A 20,084-nucleotide genomic window follows, 5' to 3' on the forward strand; every position below is an offset into this window, starting at 1 on the left:
CACTCCTAGCTATGTAGCTCCTCTCCTGATGCTGCACCCCTCCCCCCCCCGCGGCATAATGTTGGCTATCCCCGCAATGGTCAATCAGTCGTAAGTGAGTGCTCTAGTAACTATAAGGCCATAAATTTTCAAACTCCTCTGCGATTAGCAGCTTATTTTTTTCATCTCGAGCAATATCTGCGTTTTGATACAACCAGGATGAAATGGAGGCACCCTGCTTCTCTAGTCTCTGTATCACAACTTCTTGCCAGAAGTTGCTAGGAAATCCCGGAAGTTGAGAGCTGTCAGGGATATTGGGATCCTGGAATTCAGCCCGGCCTTGTTCGTCACTCCATCGTATAACCAGAGCAAAAGCACATGGAGCGTGGCTTAGAGGGTCTTCATTCGCTTCGGGGCTATCGTTGTCATCGAGGCGGAAATATTTTAATCCAGAAAACGTGTCATACAGCAGGCCATGGAGAACTTCTGCGACTTCTCTCTGCCTCATATAGCTGTTGGCTATCTCTTGGATAGCCTCAAGTTCTGGCTCAATCGCTTGTGCTGGTCCTCGTACTGTCATGAACTCATTGATAAAGCGGCTGTGGCAGCCGCTTCCCGTTGTGTCGAATGTTCCAGTAGATTGTCTGTCCATTTTCATGACACGATAGACAGTGTCCGTAATCTGCGGTCGCTTCGCTAAGAAATTGTGTAGGGGGGAAAATATAGAATCGAGATTCTCCGAGAAGGTAGCTGGTGGCTTTGCAGCATGCTCCCAGGCGATGAACAAGACGATATCAAGTTCGTCATCAATTAGCTCTCCCTTGCATACATAGCCGAAATCAGGCTGTCGCTTGATGTTATCCATAACTGCGAACCATTCTTTAGAGGCGCCGATTTTATCGCGATGAGCGTGCTGCACAGAGAAACGCACGATGCTGGTGGCAAATTCTCGCGTCCCATCCGTCTTCATCGGGGTTACTTTCTTGGGCGGCATTGTGTAGAGAGAGCTGATTTCCTAATAGAATGAAATTGAAAGAGCGAGAATGATTAAATTGCACAGTTGTTGTGAGGCGAAAGGTCTGACGCTTCTCCAAGTCACACTTACATCTTCCGTACCAATGTTCAATTGCTTGGCCCTTGGCCTTTGACCTGCAGCCCCACCCTAGGCGGAATTATGGATTTGCAGATCCGTTTGCCCCAGAGTCTATTCCTACTACATCACAGCCTGAGCCGTATTTGTACGAGGTGACATTACATCACTGTACTCATCGCCATCATTGAATGCCAGATCTTGTTATCTAAGTAGGTATGTAGTAACTAACGTGCTTAGTAGGTTTAACTACCTGCTTACCTCCCTCCATGTATGTGGTCAATACATGAATATGTACTCTCATATAGCTTCCATTACTTTCCACCATAGGCAGTTCTGCGGGCAGATCCTTTGCGTGAGCAGCCAAAGTTGCACAAACCAACAGCACAGTGAGGCTTTAAGCTTTACAAAGACACAGGAGACGAGCTAGAATTTTGGGCGGTTTCACAGATGACACATACTGCCAGTGCGTGAATGTTGCCACCAAGCACTAGCGGGTAGCAACGTATTCTGGCTGCAATTGAACAAACACAAAAGCAGGGAATGTGCTATCCAGCCCTGCTGCTAGCCGCCTGAAGCTGGGCACTGAGCGCTCTGTGCATGAAGCTGGGCACTGAGCGCTCTGTGCATGATGAAGTTGTTTAGGCAACAGGCAGCGGCAACACGTGTCTACTTTGGCCGAATGAGTAGAGTCCAAGCGTTTTGCCACAGTAATGCTGTTGGGAGGCACGGAAGCTGCTCTTGATTTGGTGGCGCTTCCCCTGTCCTGTAGGCGTAGCACTTTAGACAGATTTCTGTGAGGACTGGAGTTATGGATGCAAGGACATGGAGTACAGAGTGGTGTCGATGATGCTCTCGAGCTTAACTGGTGGTTGGTGTAGAATATTGATATATGGTTTTTTTCTTTCTTTCTTTCTTTCTTTCTTTCTTTTTTTTTTTTTTTTTGCTGCCTAATAGAAAAAATCTTTTCGAAATTTTCGATACCTTGCCTCTATAATATCCTTCATTTTTTTGTAGCATAAAATTTCCGAGAGTGTGACCCAATTCCTCCTTATCCGAGGCGATTTTCCATGAAGAGCCCTCAACACCTCCTCTGTCTGGTCACTATTTTACCTTCTGCCGTCCCATATCAGACAGCATACCATGTGTTTTGCAGCTGACACATAGCTAGGTAATGCTCTGTATCATGAGCAAAGATGTATAGGTGATGCAAGAATAGATACAGTCTTCAAATACTATGGTGAAGCGATAGGAATACCCTGAACGAGGTAGGTATAGTAATCACATCTTGGGAGGGGATCCTGGCGCTTAGAATATGTCCAAGAAGACTTTGCTGAGTCGCGCAAGATTCATAGGTGCGGTAAAGGAAATATGACGCAGTAGTGATGGTTGATGTATCTGAAATAGCACTATAGAAGAACTTATTCCCTGAGAAGGAAAACACTGCGATAATTCGTTGCCACAGGGCGGTCGCCTGCCAAGCCAGTGTCTTAGGCATGTAGGCTCTAGCAAAGAAGCCTCCGAAGTATTCGCAGTGACTACGCGAAAGTTCGCTTGTGATTGAACATTTTTTGTAGAGAAACAAACAAGGCATATAAAGCTCACTCGTACTCACTCAGATCTAGCCACCTGGTACCCGGCGTAGAACAAAATTGCGAAGATGGAGGGATATTCGTTGCCCGAATCTATGCCTGTGGGCGAATCCACGCCTACATAGAGAGGCAGTTGCTTCTGTGGCATGTTTTCTTCTTATATCTAGTATTTAGCGACAGGAAGCAGGCTTGATGAATACTTTCATTTTCGTTAAGTCCATCGAATTTGCACCTTATACGGAGTAAACCCCTACTTTTACCCGGACATCATGTCCCGATTCCAATAGTCCCAATGAAGTAAGCTGTACGAGTACTAGTATCGGGAGTAAGGAATCGCGACTGTTTTATATCCATCTCATACCCGTATCTCAGGGTGGGGTCTGTTTATGGTACAAGGAAGTCCAACGGCTTTTTCTTTCTAATCATTGAAGCGGCCACACTTACGAGTACCTGATCAATAGCGCAGACATATCGGGCATTCGTCGTTATCTCATCTGCGCTATTATTGAGCCATGGGTCTAGTATATCCGCCGTCGCTTAGAAAAACCCCCACACTCACGTTGCTTTGCTTGGATGATCGTCGGAACCATACCAATTTCTTCTAGAAAGCGTGGCACCCAATGAGGCATCGCTCGGATAATATGGAGCAGAATGAGAACATGCAAGATTACTGCTATCGGCAAATGCAGGTAGAGTGACAGTTGGGCGAGACTTTGCGGGGTCTAGCTCATGATTGTGTATGATGAAGTTCAGTGAGATCGTGTTCAATTAGCCTCTACAAGCTAATGTCTGATCGTTGTTCAAGCGGTGAATTTCCAATTTACAAACGCTTCGAGGTGGTGATTTGTACGCAAATGATGAAGCAAGTTGGAGGCAGACTCTAGAAGAGGACGGCAAAAAGGCAAGACGAGAGAACGAAATCGCCATTTTCAGGAATAAGAGGAGATAAGAACGGCACTTGTGTCCACATAGGGGTAGTCTTTCCGGCGCCGACGCACTCGTTATCAGGAATCTGAGACTATAGAAGGGCCTCGCACCTAACGCAACGATGCTATCACGCAACCGCACCACCTGCCTCCCCTCCATTCCAGGGGCCTTTTTCAAGATGCCAAGAGGATAAAACGAACAAGGGCAAAAGCTGGGGTGCCGCTGGATGCGTCAATGCCGACAAATCAGCGCCTGTCGCAACCATGCTTCTCCATTGCGCCAAATGCTGGTACGGTGCCGAATTGCCGGATTGTTGTGTCGGAGGTCCTGATCGCGTGGCATCTGATGGACCTCAGTTGGGGATTATGTCCGTAACGATATAGCCCAAGGATGATCAAGCCTGGAATCGCCAGCGTATTATTGGCTGGTCTTCCCTAAGGGATATTCAAAGTCCATGGGCAAACGAGATAGTCGAGCCGGTGGGTGATAAGAGAGAAAGAGATGGTGATGGTTGGGTCTACAGTAGCCCTCATTCTTCTCTTTCGCCCCCTCCCAATATCCGTCGTCAATGACTCTGGTTTGACCTCTATTTTAGATGCGGCGTAGCAGTCGAGTTGGCGCTTTCGGGGTATTGCATATGTTTATTTTAGAGTTGTAAAAACGGCGACGCATGGTCAGGAAGATCCAACCTGCAGAGAGCGAGAGGGAAGGGATGATACCATTTCCCATGCCCAAGCAAGGAAATGAAATGGTCCATAGAACGGCCACCTGCTTGCCGACGCACGCAATCGGCCGGACTCACCCCATCATATCGAAAGAGAAATCGCAGCAATATACTAATATTTGGGAACTTTTGTCTCAAGTAAAGCCTAGCCTCGGTGTTTGTGCCGATCTGACTCGCAAGCCAAATGATCTGGTCGACTCAATTTTCCACAAGGAAAGACGTGATAGGGAATAGCTCCCTGGGCTGCATGTCGTGTTCCACCCTGCGAGTTTGCGGTTTAATTGTGGGCGGGACTGGGGTGTACAGATTGCACGTTTTCGTGTGTAGTGGTGGTTGTATAGCAAGTTCATCCGCTCCGTGATAAATAAGTATGGGAGGACTGCCACGAGTGTTACTCTCAGGTCGTATCGAGGTAAGAGTAGAAACGCTTTCGACATAGCCTGCTTCAGCTGAAAACCAGCTTGCTATCCAAAGCATTGTTTGGATAATCCCTCCTCGATGAGTATGTGCTGCCCTGAGGCATGAGTTAGCATATCGGGATCGCTCACCAGACAACACAGACGCAAACCACGTTGCTGATGGTCCCACGCATGAGCGTGGCACCGCAGAGATCCTCTCCGGCGCAGCACCGATCGAGAGCGAGGAGCTCGGCATCACTATCGATAGACTCCATGACGATATCGAAAAGGTCTCCCTAGAATCACCCGATGGCAGAGAACCAACGGAGGAGGAGAAGATTACTCTCCGCAAGGTCGCCGGTTCTATTCCAACCATTTCTTGGGTACTTTGTGTAGCCGAGCTCGCCGAACGTGCGAGTTACTATGGCGCCACCCAGGTTTTCAATGATTTTATGCAGTTCCCTCTTCCTGAGGGCGGCAATGGCAGCGGAGCTGTTCCAAAGAGCAATCCTAACGGCCATGCTGGTGCACTGTAAGTGACAGACGCCATCCCCACGATAGTCACCAAGGAAAATTCCTAGAGTAACCGATTTCGTCTCTGTCTTAGGAACGAGGGCCTTCAATTTGCCTCTGCATTCAGCACTTTGTTCACGTTCTTGGCCTATGTCTTTCCAATCCTTGGTGCCTACATCGCAGACACGCGTCTCGGAAGATTGTAAGTGTCATCGATGCGGAAAGAGTAATAGTAGGCGCAAAAGTGCTGACAAGGCTCTCTCTATTAGCAAGACGATCCTCCTTGGTGTCACCATTGGCGCTGTTGCCCACGTTATCATGATTGGTGGCGCTGCTCCATCCCTTCTCAAGGCTGGCAAAGGCCTCGCACCATTTATTGTCTCGTTCTTCACTCTGGCCATCGGTGCAGGCATCTTCAAGCCCAATGTGGCACCAACTGTCATCGACCAGTACACGAATCAGCGACAAGTAATCAAGGTACTCGAGTCAGGCGAGAAGGTCATCGTCGATCCCGAGCGCACGATTCAGCGGGTGATGCTCATCTTCTATGCCATGATCAATGTCGGCGCCTTCTTTGCCATTGCAACCACGTACACTGAGAAATACGTCGGCTTCTGGCTGTCCTTCCTTTTGCCAGGCATTGTATACTTCTTGCTCCCCTTCCTTCTGTTGGCCGTGTACAAGAGACTCGTCATCAAAAAGCCAAACGGATCTGAGCTGACCAACTTCTTCAAAATCGTTTGGACTGGTCTCAAGTATAACAAGTTCCAGGTTTGGAAGAAGGACTTTTGGACAGTTGCTTCGCCGTCCAAGCTGGCAGAGCGTGGCATCCAGGTGGCATGGACTGATCGAGCTGTCCTGGACGTGCAGCGTACTTTTGAAGCCTGTGTCGTCTTCCTGTACTTCCCCGTCTACAACATCAATGATGGAGGTGTGGGCGCTGTGCAATCGAACCAAGGTGCGTCCATGACGAACAATGGAGCACCGACTGATCTGCTCGGAAACTTCAACCCTCTCGTTATCATCGCCGTTGCGCCAGTCCTTTCGTATGGCCTGTATCCGCTGCTGGCTAGATATGGCATCAAGTTCGGTCCTATCCGCCGTATGACGTTCGGATTCATGCTTGCAGCAATTTCCGGTGCTATCGGTGCCATTGTGCAATGGAGAGTGTATGAGACAAGCCCTTGCGGCTACCAGGCCAGCACTTGTGACGACGTGTCACCCATCAACATCTGGTGGCAGATTCCCAACGTCGCCCTTGGTGCCATTTCCGAGCTCTTTTGCAACGTGACTGCGTATGAGATGGCATATGCGCGCTCTCCACCTCATCTCAAGTCCGTCGTCATGTCCCTCTTCTTGTTCACTACCGCTTTATCGAGTGCCCTTGGCGAGATCCTAATCCCAGCCATCGTCGATCCGCATTTGATTGTAAGTTGATCGAATTATACCAAAATAAGGTGAAACAGGTTGCTAACTGTCCTTGTTAATATAGTGGGTATGGGCTGGTCCAGCAATTGCACTCTTCGTCCAGACGATTGTCTTCTGGCTTAGGCACCATAAGCTTGATGATGATATATACATGTTGGAACAAGAGACACCTACCCAGTCTCAGGCTCAGCTAACACAAGCCGGAGAGTTGGAGACGGAGCAGGAAACGGTGATTAGGGATGTAGAGAAGGCATAATCAGCTGAACTTACAGGAGATAAAGGTTTTGTAGGAGTTGGGTGTCCACGTCACATCAATCCTGTTGCCATGTTTTGAATGTGGCGACACTCTTGTCTTATCGGTGCTTAACACGCGTATTAGTCGAGAGGATGGGGAAAGGTGTGAGTGGCTGGGTGAAAGAACTCAAGGTGCTGGTGGCAGCCGTAAGAGTAATAAGAAATATATGATACCCATTCTTTTCAAGAATTTAGTCGAGCCGACCACGGAGCGATGGTCTCGTTCTGTATAAGTAGAATGACTCCGAAGCCGACTCGGCATCGGGTTCGGCCTCGGGTCGTCTAGAGTGGAATAGCTCGAAAAGCATCGCCAGGGATCATTTACGTACAATGAGGCTCATCAATCCTGTAGGAATTGAAGCTTAAGCTATATAGACTAGGATTTAAGGGCTGAGTGGCTGGTTAATATACAGTCAAGTCCAGGTTCAGCGTCCGCATTGTTAACATAGAGATTTATCCAATTAGGCAGATAAGTATGGAGCACAGTGCGCCTTTGTGATTGGAAAGTCTCTTCCATAACAGCCAGAATTGGGCTGACCTAATAATAAACTTGTGCTTAAAGCAGCAAACATACGAGTACTGTCCTATCCTAGCTTTTCCACCCACCAACCCTTTGAAGTCATAGCTCCTCGACTTGAACAAAACACATGCACAAACCAATCTTACAACTACATGCGAATTCGGCTTCCTCATTCACAAACACAAGTATATTAAATACCCGGTGCACGGACCTTGTTAAAGTGTCCACAGGCGCAGACATACGTACACTCAATTAATCAATTTAAACCAGCGAAAACGGCCCAGGATCATTTTCCATCGTCACCCAAAAAACACTCATATACTCAAATCCAAGGCATGGGCCCTCGAGTAAGTCAAAATAGTTACAATCTAAAACTCCAAACAACAAACATGCGCATGTTCTTACAGTCTACAGAAATTCATGGCGCCAATCGCAGCATTCACCATGGCAAGCATATTATTTGTGTACGCCCAACCAGCCTTAAGCCGTTCGAAAAACTTTTAGTGAGACTAACCGGCATAGTTATACGAGATCGTCCATAAGGGCAGCCAGAAGAGAATCAGGTCGGGGATAGCACACACAATATCTAACAGCATGTAGACATTAAATGCACACATAATCGAAGTAATGGCTTTATTTAATAACGAAACTCCAAGGCTGTGTGCGTACAGGTAATGCTACACTACATGTATGCTCTACACATTGTGCCTTCCTCCTTTCTGGGTTTCCTCCTACATCTGAATGTTCCTCTGTATTTCGATACTTTTCATCGCTATCTTGGTAAGATGTCTGGAACAAAGAGAAAATGGTCTGGAGGAAGGCGTATTCTGACAAAAGAAAAGTTCCATTCCGTGAACCAGATTCGTCTATACCTACAACCATTTCCATGTGGGGGTATCTCGGGCTTTTCTCGTTTCGAGCAGCCGCGTCCTCCGATAAATCTGTATACATAGTATGTATGTGTTCAGGAAAGATGAGTTTTGTTTCCGAAGCTTGCAGGGAAGGCTCCCTGTGATTTGCGGTGTTCAATTCCTCCTAGGTGCCTACTCATGATTGACTTTCGTGTCCGTGGATTTTGGCTGGCCTTCTTGCTTTGCACAGTACAGGAATCGCATGATGTATTCGTATGCCAGCATCGTGACAGTGGCGGCGGGCACAGCTCGCATCATGTTGCTTCCCAGTCCGGCGTACAAAGGCCTCCATCCTTCCTCTTGAAGGATAGTTCTGAAAGTCATCACGCTGCCCCGATACTTGCGGTTGTCGACTATTCCGCCTTTGCCTAGCCTTAGCACAGCGATACCCAGGTCTTGTAGAAATTGTTCACAAGCAGCCGGCCGCCGTTGAGTCTGCGGGCGTGTTCAGATAACTTCATGGGGGTACGTAGCGCTGCTGGCCAAAATCCTGGACAACATCGAGGCTGAAAGAATGCCGAACCAGTGTGCTTCTCCTGAACCCTCACCCATTCCATGTCCAGTGAATCTAGTTTTGAGATATTCGTAAGTAGGCAATTCCACAGCTACGTGCGTCAATCCGAGGAGTACAGGCGTGAGACCGGAGTAGAACGATACTAATCCTTCAGACGTGTACATCTTTTTGGTAGCATCAAGAGTAGATCGGTAGTGCCAGGGATGGTTCAGCGTCGGTCTGGCAGTCAAAGTGTTTCCAGGCTTCGGATGCATGTAATGTGCATGATCTCTGGCGGGAGAATATCTCTGTGACATGAGCCGGGTCTTGATAACCCAGATCAGATTCGTAGCAATACTGGCACCAGCAAAGATGGAACACCAAAAATTGATTAGATGCGTGTTATCTGCGATAATGCCAGTATAAACGCCATATACGAATAGCTATAGAATCCGGCTATTCAACTGCGGACGAGAACGTACCGTAATATTGGGCCATCCAGACCTTGCTCTTTTTATGGACGGTAAACAAAACTGCCCAGGTGGGCAAGTATCCCATAACAATCGGACCCAAAGTCTTTCTTCTCTCCAAATCACACTGGTTGTGCCAACCAGCCCATGGTACATCCGCAGTTGTCTCACATGTCGTCCGTATTGCAACACCCTATACACAATAATTTCAACAGTTCAGTATATTGATAACGGCAATCGGGTCACCTATCCAACTGCACCCCACTTGTTTGCTAGTTGTCGTAGTAGGCGTAGTTGCATCGAGTGGAAATTTTGAAGAGTGAGTATTTGTACGAGAGCTACTGAAATGGGAATAAATAATCCGTATTCATGCTCGGGGTCAGCAAAGGCTTTGGTGATATTAAGGAGAGCTTGGGCGTCTGGGAAAACAGAATGGGATGACTGTTTCAGCGAGCCAAATGTTATCCTATTTATATAGTGGGTCAATAGAGAATATTCTAATTATGGTATATTCTTTCTCTTATATAGAGATACACAAACTTGTCATCTTTTTGCATTATTCTTCCTTGGGGTCGTACTTCGTCAAGTCACGATACATCTAAATTCGGACGCATACCGATGCTTAATTACACAAGTCAAAGATACTCCTCTCCGATATATCACTCTTAGTCTAAAAATTTCGTCATTGATATCTAGGCAGTAGCATTCTAAAATGGCGCAACCTCTCTCTCTCGGAATTCTCAATATTCGCAAAGGCTCCCTTGATGTTGAAACTAGTGATCAGGCAGCGATATTTGCTCCAACCATAAAATAGCATTGAGCTTCCCACCAAAGTCATCAATATTCAAACATTTTCCAGTAAAAAAGAAATCACAAGTCGAAAGAGAGCGTATTCATTGGTTTGCAATCTACCCATAATGCATCCACCAGCCACATTCGCCGACAAACCAGAAACATACCAAGCCACACTCAAAAGCCTTTTCCACGGCAATCCTGAGGACACCGAGGCAGATCTCTCGAAAATCTTTACTCCTTCATTCAAATTCGAGGCCGGTCCTGAGAAATATGACTTCGCCGGCTTCGTAGCGCACATGCGTCGCTTGCGCGAAATGAAGCTAGATGTCGATCTCACGACGGTGCAGTTCTTGCGTGATGGGAATCAGCTGGCGGAGCGCCATACGTCGGTAACAACGCTGCAGGATGGCAAGGAGCTATCAGCTGAGACATTCATGTTTGCAGAGATTGCAGAGGATGGGAGGATCAGTTGGATTATTGAAGCTGTTCAGTCAAGGGCGTAGGTCCGCGTCGATGTAGAGAGTTGCTTAATACAGAGTGTGGATATATTATTTCGTACGCATAGCTCATAAGTACATGAAAGAATTAAGTCGGACCACAGCAGTGATGGCCCACATTAGATATTCAGCTGAAATCCGTCCATAGAAACGCTAACCATTGCATCAAACTGGGCCCAGCCCGTCATCTCGGCAAGAGAGTCGGTAGGAGTCACGTAGATATCGCCAATGCCGCCCATATCCGTCATATTCGCCCCCAACTCGGTAACCATTGTTCCATCATCAGTAGTTCCAAATGCGTCAGTTCCATTTCCGGCGTTTGCCATTACAGCAGCCTGTCTTTGGGTTGGTGATCGTGCACTATTCATCTGGCCCTGCTTCGTCTGTCTCAGCGCTTCAAGGCGTAGCTCTTCTAGGACGAGGCAGTATCGTGCGACCAAAGACCCGTCTTCTGCTAGATTAGAGAGCTGATCCTGACAACGGGTCGCGGCAGCGAGGTAACCAGAATATGATTCTTCAGGCTCGTTACTCTTCTGGATAGTGTAAACGTAGAGGATAACTGCAGCGGAGAAGGCGAAATATGACGTGAACTATGAAAGTCAGTTAAAAGTGCCCAATTACAAAGTGAAATCGCGTGAGTTACCCAATATGCTCGGAAGAGTTGTCCTCCTTGATACATGTCATTAACTGTTTTAGTAATGTTTGTAGCTGCCTGCAAACATTCATGAATGCTTTGCTCTATACGTGCTTCGAATTCATGATCGTCTCGTCGAGGTCTGCTGCCATTCTGCAACTGCGCAAAGTTGCGAAGCAGAAACGGCCGGTGAGTGAGAATCATAGTGTGCCAATAGGCCAGGTTCAGGACGTTTTTTTGGCGCTGGAAGATGGGTATAAGCGGCATATTTGTCACCGGATCGAGAAAATGAGCGACATCTGCTCGCCACTCGACGAGTTCCTTCGTGTGGATGGTTGCAAAAGCGTGTTTGTCATTTCGCGAGGTTGTGTGTATGGAGTAGACGTTGCGGAGAATCATGCTCAGTATCCGAGACATCCTGACATACTGATTAGCTTTCATAAGAGCAAATAGAAAAGGTGAGAGTTTCGTACTTGGCATATGCAACTGGCCCCAGCATTACTGACTGTCCATGTGTACTACCCTGGCTGATATGATCAGCATAAATCTGATGGTCGTCTACACAGGTTGGTAGCTCTTGATCGATATCGTCGTCATGAAAAGTACGCGGCCTCCCAAGCGCCATGCTAAGGTAGTTATCCAAGGCATATGCGCTCCAGAACGTCCTCCGCCGACATTCTACCTCAATGCGATCGATGCGATCAGCATGGCGCTTTCGATGTAAGCCTATGGCATAGGCAAGGCGTGCGGCGGTTCCGAAGAGGTTCCAGCAATGATTGATGCGTGACTCGGATAGGAGCCAAAGACACTGCAGCAGTCGAGCTTGGATACTCGCTAGGCGGATAGCTCCCTGTTCTCTTGACAAGAGTTGATGTGCGGCAAGGAAATACCGGACACTGGAGGCCAGTTAGCATTTGATCCGAGGTAGGGCTCGTAGAGAACATACCTCACGTCGGCATCATCAGACGTTGGCCTCGGGCTCATATGCGCTTGGGCCAAAGCAAACACCATAAACAATACTGCAGTCCGGGTCGATGCATCCTCACTGCTGTGCATCTTCCCCTTAGTCTCATACAGCTCGTCCAGCCATGTCTCTATGGTCTGCTGGTGCAGGAACCTGTCCACGGGAACAGCAAAGTCAAAGTACCTCTGGACGAGACGCGTGGTGTCACTTCTAGACAACATCATATACAGCGTCGGGTCAAAGTACGGCGCCTCGGTCTGCAAAGAGTCAAGATAGGGCAAGGGAGCATCGCCAAAGGTGAAGATGGAGGACCCTTGCGGAAACGACACAAACTGGTCTAGCCTCTTTTGAATCCTAAGCAGGAAGGAAACTCCGGAGGATGGCCCGACGTAGTGGCCCTCGAGGTCGGTCTGCACAGGTTCCGGAGAGGCCCGTGATAACGGCTCTGTGCCGGGTTGTGTGGGGTCACCGAGAGCAGAGTAAGAGTCCGGAGGCTCGCCGTTGGATTGCTGCTGCTGCTGCCGGTTCACTCCGGGGCTCTGGCGGTTTGCGGCATGCCATCGCGATGACTCGGACTGCTGGCGCTCATGGTGTTGCTGCTGCTCGGTCTGCGGCTGTGGCGGCGGAGAGGCGCGATTGCTCCGTCGAGAAGCCATTGCGGCGTGTCTGCCGCGAGTGTAGGCGGCATCGTATGTACAGCTTGCATTGGCCTCTATGCATAGCCGACACGGCTGCAATCCCGTACAGCGAATCTTTCTCCTATGGCAATGTCAGTGGGGGATGCTCTCGAGCTGAGACACGTCAAGGGGGCTTTCGGGATGGCGTCTCACTTCTTGCACCTATCGCAGGCACGCGTCACCCGCATCCGCTTCGAATCTCTGTGGTCTCTACCCGCCTGGCGCGGAGGCGTCGACGGGTGTGCGCCGTCGTGATCGGCCACGGATATCATGTACCCGTCCATGTTGAGCGTTGATATCCGAACAGGACTGACTTCCGGGACACGGACGGAGAAGGACGGCTATGCATTGGGCAATGCTGCCGGGAAATCTGACGGGCCGGCAGTGGTTTGAAAGAGCTGTTTCAGTGCCTACATGTAATCAATTCGCGAAATCTCATGTAATGTGGGCGGTTCCAGCATTTGCCTATTGGCATAGTACCACGTACTCCGTATTTAGCCACAGGAACACACGAGGGAACAAGGACAAACGCCGCGGCCGATTGGGTCTGTCCGGCTAGCGTGCTGCTAGCTGTCTTCATCATTCCACCATGTACATAAACTTGTAGCTGTTCCTGGCCACTTCGCGCCAACCAAACAAGAGGTGGGCAAGACTGCTTTTCTTCACCTCTTAGATTGCGAGAGACCATTATGTAAACCTTGCATACCGTACGAGTATGCCGGCGGCAAAAGTTCCCCGCGCTTGGACAAGGTACTCCAGACTTGGCCCCTAAGGAGATGGAATCGGGTGGAACCGTGGTTCTTGACGGCTCAATACGAGTAGGGCTGTTCTCCGCGTCGCCGGATATTAAAGGTGGATAAGAGGCGTTGTTTCTAAATGCACACAAAGACGAAAACCCCAACACCGGTAAATGAGAATTAATAGAGAACGCCTATCTTGCGAGTGATCCATGTACGAGTATGAATGGCACTGGCATTCTGCGGTGAATAATGCAGGGTTTGTGAGACTGGGGTGATATCAAGATGTCCGCTTACGGAGCATGGGTTCCAAGACGGCTCATGGCCCAGTACGAAGTAGTCATCCTCCCGCTACAGGTAAGAACTAAAGACAAAATTTTGTCCCTACTATCCTTCAAATTGAACATTTAATTACATCTTCATGCTTCATGTTTCCTGCGCTTCCTGGGTTAGATGTTGGTTTACGCATACATACACCTCACACATAGCATTACGTCTAACTACCTCCCAGCGAAATGCTTTTTTGTATGTAATATTACACTAAAGTACTTCACAACTCAATTGAAACCATGAAAGTTTGCATCATAACATTTTTGATTAAATCCGAACAACTAGAGTAAATAAGTTGCTGTAACTGAGAAACCCCACACTCCATCGCCATTCTGACAAGAAGCGGCATCACAAGCGGTGAAAATCACACTGAAACAACCCCAAACACTAAATTCATATGCTCTCTCTAGCAAGGGATAGTCGAATGACTCGTCGTGCATTCGACATAATCAGCATCCATGTTATCATGATCTCTTCTCCGCTCTGAGGCGCATCTCGCCTTACATGGCCGACAGCGCGCTACCCAAAACCCTGCCCCCTGAACAAAATGAGACGTTTATGCCAAGTTGTCGTCATTGAAGGCGTCAATCTTGTAGTTGGCAAACTTGCGAGCGGGAACCCTTCTAGCGAAGAGGACATCCAGCTCCTCATAAGTGCGGCCCTTGGATTCAGGAAGACGGAAGTAGGCCCAGACAGTCATCAAGAAGCAAGTGCCACCCCAAACAAAGCCGGTGTAGCCCTTAAGGTTCCATTCGGAGGGGTTCATGAAGTAAGGCTGGAGAACACCAGAAATGACACCAGTGATGGCATATGAGTTTCGGGCAAGGCAGATAGTCTTCTGGCGCAGACGAGTTGATCCGAGTTCAGCTGGGAGAGCCCATCCGAGTTGGCCAACAGAGAGCTGGAAGATGAGAGTCCATACAAGGGTGAGAACAGCCTGAGCCATGGCGAAAGAGTGCTCGCTGGTGCGGGCGTTCAAGCCGCCGATGAGGATAAGAACAGCGCACATGCCTCCCATTCCAACCCAGTAGATGGTTCGGTAGCCGAAGTTGGGCATGATGAAGAACCAGCAGACAAGTGTGCCGAAAAGGGCCATTCCAGTACCGCCAACGTTAAGGTGGTAGGTTTGCGTAGGGGTCAAGCCGATTTGCTGGAAGAAATAGGTAGAGTTGTAAGCAAAGGAAATACCGCAAAGAACCTGGCCAACCATGCACATGCACGAAATTTCAGTTCGACGCAGCTCGAAGCCCTTGAAGCAGTCCCAGTATGAGGTTCCGACCTCGAGCTGCTCCTCGAGGTTGTTGGTGTAAATGATGAGGTTGAGAGATTCCTGAATTTCCTCCTCGGTGGGGTTAGAACGCAGGGCTCGGAGCGATTTCTTGGCTTCCTCAATCTTTCCAACTCGGACAAGGTGCCACGGGGTCTCAGGGGCGAAGAAGAGGATAGGACCCAACACAACAGGCCAGAACCACTGGAGGGCAAAGGGGATTCTGTACGCCCACTGGGTCTGGTTGTTGACCAATCCAGCCAAAACTCCAGAAGCAATCAGCTGTCCAATGATGAAACACATGTTCGTCCAGCTGGTAAGGTAAGTTCGCAGCGCCATTGGCAAAACCTCAGAGGCGTAGGCAGGGGCAGTCGTAGCGAAGATTCCCCAGGGGAAACCGCAGAGCAGCTCGCCCACCAGGAGCACGGTAGTGTTGGGGGCGAAGAAGACGATGAAGACGAAGCAGCTGAGGAAGAAGAGGGAACCTGAGATAACACGCAGGTGGCCAAACTTGTGGACGAGGTAACCGTTGAGCAGGGTTCCGAAGAAGGATCCAACACCGGAGGCGTTGCTCAGGCCGGCTTGCCATGGCGCCGTCAGCTGGTAGTTGCCAGAGATCTCATTGAATTTTCCATATCGCTTCGCAAACTCAGGATAGGCGTAGAAATTGCCTAGCAAGCTTGTGTCGTAACCCTCCATGATGACACAGGCCGAGATAAGAAGACACCAGGCGATAGCCTTGGGGTACTTTCGAACAGCTTGCATCGGCGTCAGCTCATGTTCATGCTCGGCGGCGTGCTTCGCGTTATCCGCGATCTCGTTGATTCCAGCCTTCTCCCCCGCCTCAATTGGGAGGCTCTCCTCGTGGAGAGTGGACACGGCACCCTTTTCCATGTTGACGATCGACAGGCGCAGTGGAATTGTGAAAATGCAATGCAGTTAAGAAAGCACCAGAGGAGACGAATTGACAATTGTGAGAAGCGCCAAGATGGGTTGTCTTGTGGTGTTTTTGGCTCGCTCACCTCACCTCTTGATGATCGACTCACACCGGCTTTGGGGATGTCCAGGTCGGTGGTCTTTATAGATTGTCTCACCTGCATGCCAACCACCATCAACGACCTTTCAAGTTTTCTTCTCCAAGGGTTTGACCCTGCTTTGACCCCTTGCTCACCAAAAAGACGGCATGGTGAGATCTAGACTCCCCATACCCCACAATCGGCTAACCCCCACAAGAAGCAACTGTTGACGGATCGCTGATCCGTCCCAAAGGCTCTTCAACAAAGTTGGCTGCCAACCCCCGAACATTTCTCCTGCCTGTGGCGCGGGGTAACGCCGGCTTTCGGCCAACCTGAATGCTGGAATGGCGACAGGGGGGGGGGAGCCATGAGGGCTGGAGCTTGTGGCTTCAGCTTTGCCGCTAAAGACTCGACTATGGAGCGCCGCTTCACTGGCGCCGAACGCTGGTCACTGGCTGTTGCTCGTTGGATTTGGCAGGAGAGGGCATCTCCGACCCGTGGCAGCGGTTCATGGCCTGACGGATATATTGTGCCGGCAACACTTCACATATCCGAGTGGCGGCGTTCAAATAGCCTCATTGGATCTCCAGTTTACCGTTAGAAGTTCACCATGAGTATTCCGTAGCGGACTATTGTTATTGCTCGATACTGCCAGGGGCCGTCAACTATGATATTGGACGCCAAAGTTACGGAGGCCACGATCCAGGCCACGCTGCTCAATGGATTGTCTGGAGTATGCGCTCAGGGCATCACCGCCTATAGGAACAAGGTTAGCTGAAGATTTCCCCATTTGGATAATGATCCTTTTCCTGGGCTATTTGACTGATTGCTTGTTTTTCCGCGGGGCACAAAGTCGTTCGATGAAGTCGAGCTAGAATCCATTCTGCGGTTTGTTGTGTACTCGGCTCTTGTTACACCCCCCAATTACAAGTGGCAAGAATTCCTGGAACGCAAATGGCCGTCCAGAACACCTATCGATGAACCTTCTCCGGACTCAAAATCGGATTCAAAATCGTCGGAAAAGCTCAGCCAGACTGTAGTCAAAGACCGTCTCAATATAACTAATACGGCAATCAAGTTCATATTAGACCAGTCGATTAGCGCACCAATTAATACGGTGGCCTTTCTATATCTCATGGGTGGTATGACATTCCAAAGTAATGCTCAGATTTGGAGCAACATCCAGCATGTGAGTCTCCACAGTTCATGGACGAACTGGTTCAAATGTAGGACGGAAAGGAACGAAGCTAACGACCAGCATACAGGACTTCTGGCCCATGCTAATTGCGGGATATCGCGTGTGGCCCCTCGTTGGGCTGCTGAACTTGAGTGTCGTGCCTTTCGACTACCGACAACTGGTTGGCAGCACAGCGGGCCTGTTTTGGGGCATTTTCTTGAGTCTTAATAAAATGACATAGAGAGATGAAGAGGATATAGATTCAGTACCAATTCGGGCGTATAGAGTATACATTATGCTGATAATACCAGAGAAATTCACCATTAACACGGCATTTGAGCGTTAATTTGTCTTGGCTTGTACCGGCACATGGCACCTTGGATGAATGAGGTCATAACATACACCCATATTGTCTATCACAGTGCATGATACTGGAATAAGAGTAGTCGATCGTTTAGGGAAAACAAGTCCGATGCATGTCCGCTAGCACATCCCCAGGCCATCACGAGAATATCCTGGATCCACCTACCCCGGAGCATATACTAAACACTAAACGGCTTTAACTAACACCACTGTGCAACAGATGAATACGAACACATGTAGTATACTCAGGAACAGATACTATCTATTCCCATAAAGCACTAGAATCCAGGTACTTGGGATCTTCGTGGAATCAGTGTTGCATCCCCAAGCACAGCCCCGATCACATCACATAACCTCCGTATGCCTTGGACAAATGCCGAGTCCATGCCGCTGCAAACTTTCGGTCCGAAGGGTAAGCTTGTAGACTCCCCTGCAACAGAGTCACGTTCAGTTCATCCGACCCGCATCTGCTTGCCACCACAAACTGTCCTCGTAAAATGCCAGGTAATGCTCCGACTTCCATGTTAGCGAGATCTAGTTTAAAAGCAAGGATTTCTTTCCCAGTGACATTAGCGGCCTTGTTCGTTTTCCGTAAAAAGCACAGCGCCTTGACTAAACTATCCGCGGCACAAAATACGCCGCCGTCGAGTGATGGCGGAAAATGGGAGCTGTTTTCCACCAACAGATATTTGTATTTCCGTCGGAAAATCCACCACTTATACGCACGACATCAGTAATTATCAGCCTTGTTTATATGAATACGGCGTTAAAAAATGATTCCTGTTCAATAATTCTTTTAATTGAGCGGCTTAATAGCCGAATAATGTTCCGAGCTGAAAATTGAGTAGCTGGTAGAGATGTCCATGTAGCAGAGAAGGACGCTAAGATCATTTGCAAACTGCCAAGGCCGATGCTACAGCAGATACATGATTTATTTCGGCATGGTTTTTAGAAACAAAAGAACAAAGACAAAAACAAATCACAAATAGCGTAACTGGGGCTAATGAATATCGGAGCAAAAGTTCTTTAGACTGCAGATAGCTTTTGCCTCGCATAAGCGGGAAGACACATGCGCCTACCTATTGGCAGGCTGGGGTGACAACAGGTGGACACGGGTGTAACTGGCCATACACCAAGGAGACATGACACTTCGTAGCTGTATGAAAATATTTGCCACTCTTGTCGGACCTTTGTCAATGTGGAGGCAAAGTTCAATAGCCATATTTAGCGGAGTGTGAACTCTTGTCGAGTGAAGTGATGGTCCAACATATTGAACAGGCGTTTATCTGAGAATATCAAAGTAGAATGTAGCTGACGATCAAAATATTACGCGAAGGTATCCTGAAATTGGTGTAAAGCTCATATGATTTTTGACGTTACATTCTATTAATCAAATCCATGCACCATCCACCGAGTAAACGCTACCACTGACGAAACTGCTGTCAGGACCCAATAAGAACAGAACAACCTTGGCAACCTCTTCTGGTTTCCCTTGCCTCTGGAAGGCGGTGGGATCATCAAAAGGGGCATCTGCAGGGCGTCCAGTCGCGTCCCAGGACTGCTGCATCATTGGCGTGTAGATTGATCCAGGGGCCACTGCATTCACCCTCACCTCCCGCTTGCCATACTCCTTGGCCGCTATCCGAGTCAGGCCAACAACCCCATGCTTACTGGCACCATAAGCTCCGTGATAGGCCAGACCTGTCGAGTGGCTAGGCGTCAGATGATGTGTAAATGAAACCATGTAACCGAAATGGCCACTTACCGGTTATGCCTTGGATCGAAGCCATATTGACAATGGAGCCACCGTCTTTGATATTTCGGAGCTCAGCTCTCATGCAGTACATGCATCCGGTCAGGTTCACCGCGATGATCTTATCCCATTCGTCGTCGTCCAGTTCCCCGACCGAATGAATGGAGTGGTGCTTGCCGATTATGCCCGCAATGTTGGCGGCGCCATCCAACTCTCCGAACGTCTTGACAATGCCCTCGATCCAGCCTTCTACCTCCGCCTTTTTCGACACATCTACCTTGGTGGCCGAGTACTTTGCCCCCTTTTCTTTCATGTAAGCCTCGGCCTCCGCCAGGGCGGTTGTGTTGACGTCTGCGAAACACACGATGGCACCTTGCTCAGCCAATAGCTTCACCGTGGCTAACCCAATTCCACTGGCACCACCAGTGATGGCGTAAACCTTGCCTGCAAATGCCATTTTATAATCCTTTCCCTATTCAAGACGTTGGCGCCGACACAAAGTTGATTTTGACTATCTCTGCAGTCGAGATGGGGT

General features: G+C 48.9%; 8 protein-coding genes across 8 annotated transcripts; 3 read left to right on the forward strand and 5 right to left on the reverse strand.

The window, feature by feature from the left end:
• Window positions 1-103: 103 nt before the first annotated feature.
• TRIVIDRAFT_205738 (uncharacterized protein) lies at window positions 104-1,340 on the reverse strand (the record flags this gene model as incomplete). Its single annotated transcript, XM_014095851.1, has 3 exons — window positions 104-994; window positions 1,085-1,128; window positions 1,331-1,340. The coding sequence occupies 3 exons, from the start codon at window positions 1,338-1,340 to the stop codon at window positions 104-106; spliced, it is 945 nt and encodes a 314-aa protein (XP_013951326.1).
• A 3,470-nt stretch (window positions 1,341-4,810) lies between these two features.
• On the forward strand, window positions 4,811-6,907 carry TRIVIDRAFT_205739 (uncharacterized protein; the record flags this gene model as incomplete). Its single annotated transcript, XM_014095852.1, has 5 exons — window positions 4,811-4,814; window positions 4,873-5,242; window positions 5,318-5,425; window positions 5,493-6,651; window positions 6,716-6,907. 5 exons carry the CDS (start codon window positions 4,811-4,813, stop codon window positions 6,905-6,907), a joined length of 1,833 nt encoding a protein of 610 aa, XP_013951327.1.
• A 1,601-nt stretch (window positions 6,908-8,508) lies between these two features.
• TRIVIDRAFT_195125 (uncharacterized protein) lies at window positions 8,509-9,054 on the reverse strand (the record flags this gene model as incomplete). The annotated part of the gene is made up of 2 exons (XM_014095853.1): window positions 8,509-8,749; window positions 8,846-9,054. The coding sequence occupies 2 exons, from the start codon at window positions 9,052-9,054 to the stop codon at window positions 8,509-8,511; spliced, it is 450 nt and encodes a 149-aa protein (XP_013951328.1).
• A 1,202-nt stretch (window positions 9,055-10,256) lies between these two features.
• TRIVIDRAFT_41771 (uncharacterized protein) lies at window positions 10,257-10,637 on the forward strand (the record flags this gene model as incomplete). Its single annotated transcript, XM_014095854.1, has 1 exon — window positions 10,257-10,637. One exon carries the CDS (start codon window positions 10,257-10,259, stop codon window positions 10,635-10,637), a length of 381 nt encoding a protein of 126 aa, XP_013951329.1.
• A 146-nt stretch (window positions 10,638-10,783) lies between these two features.
• TRIVIDRAFT_124432 (uncharacterized protein) lies at window positions 10,784-12,945 on the reverse strand (the record flags this gene model as incomplete). Its single annotated transcript, XM_014095855.1, has 4 exons — window positions 10,784-11,221; window positions 11,275-11,683; window positions 11,739-12,161; window positions 12,212-12,945. Coding segments are annotated over 4 exons (2,004 nt in total), but the record flags the coding sequence as incomplete, so codon positions are not given.
• A 1,584-nt stretch (window positions 12,946-14,529) lies between these two features.
• Window positions 14,530-16,134, reverse strand: TRIVIDRAFT_57150 (uncharacterized protein; the record flags this gene model as incomplete). The annotated part of the gene is made up of 1 exon (XM_014095856.1): window positions 14,530-16,134. The coding sequence occupies one exon, from the start codon at window positions 16,132-16,134 to the stop codon at window positions 14,530-14,532; it is 1,605 nt and encodes a 534-aa protein (XP_013951331.1).
• Window positions 16,135-16,923: 789 nt separating this feature from the next.
• TRIVIDRAFT_42222 (uncharacterized protein) lies at window positions 16,924-17,674 on the forward strand (the record flags this gene model as incomplete). Its single annotated transcript, XM_014095857.1, has 3 exons — window positions 16,924-17,025; window positions 17,110-17,445; window positions 17,522-17,674. The coding sequence occupies 3 exons, from the start codon at window positions 16,924-16,926 to the stop codon at window positions 17,672-17,674; spliced, it is 591 nt and encodes a 196-aa protein (XP_013951332.1).
• A 1,512-nt stretch (window positions 17,675-19,186) lies between these two features.
• Window positions 19,187-20,006, reverse strand: TRIVIDRAFT_42563 (uncharacterized protein; the record flags this gene model as incomplete). Its single annotated transcript, XM_014095858.1, has 2 exons — window positions 19,187-19,497; window positions 19,562-20,006. 2 exons carry the CDS (start codon window positions 20,004-20,006, stop codon window positions 19,187-19,189), a joined length of 756 nt encoding a protein of 251 aa, XP_013951333.1.
• Between the last annotated feature and the right edge of the window lie 78 nt (window positions 20,007-20,084).

The sequence above is a fragment of the Trichoderma virens genome (genome assembly GCF_000170995.1).
Source record: "Trichoderma virens Gv29-8 chromosome Unknown TRIVIscaffold_89, whole genome shotgun sequence".
Lineage (NCBI taxonomy): Eukaryota > Fungi > Ascomycota > Sordariomycetes > Hypocreales > Hypocreaceae > Trichoderma > Trichoderma virens.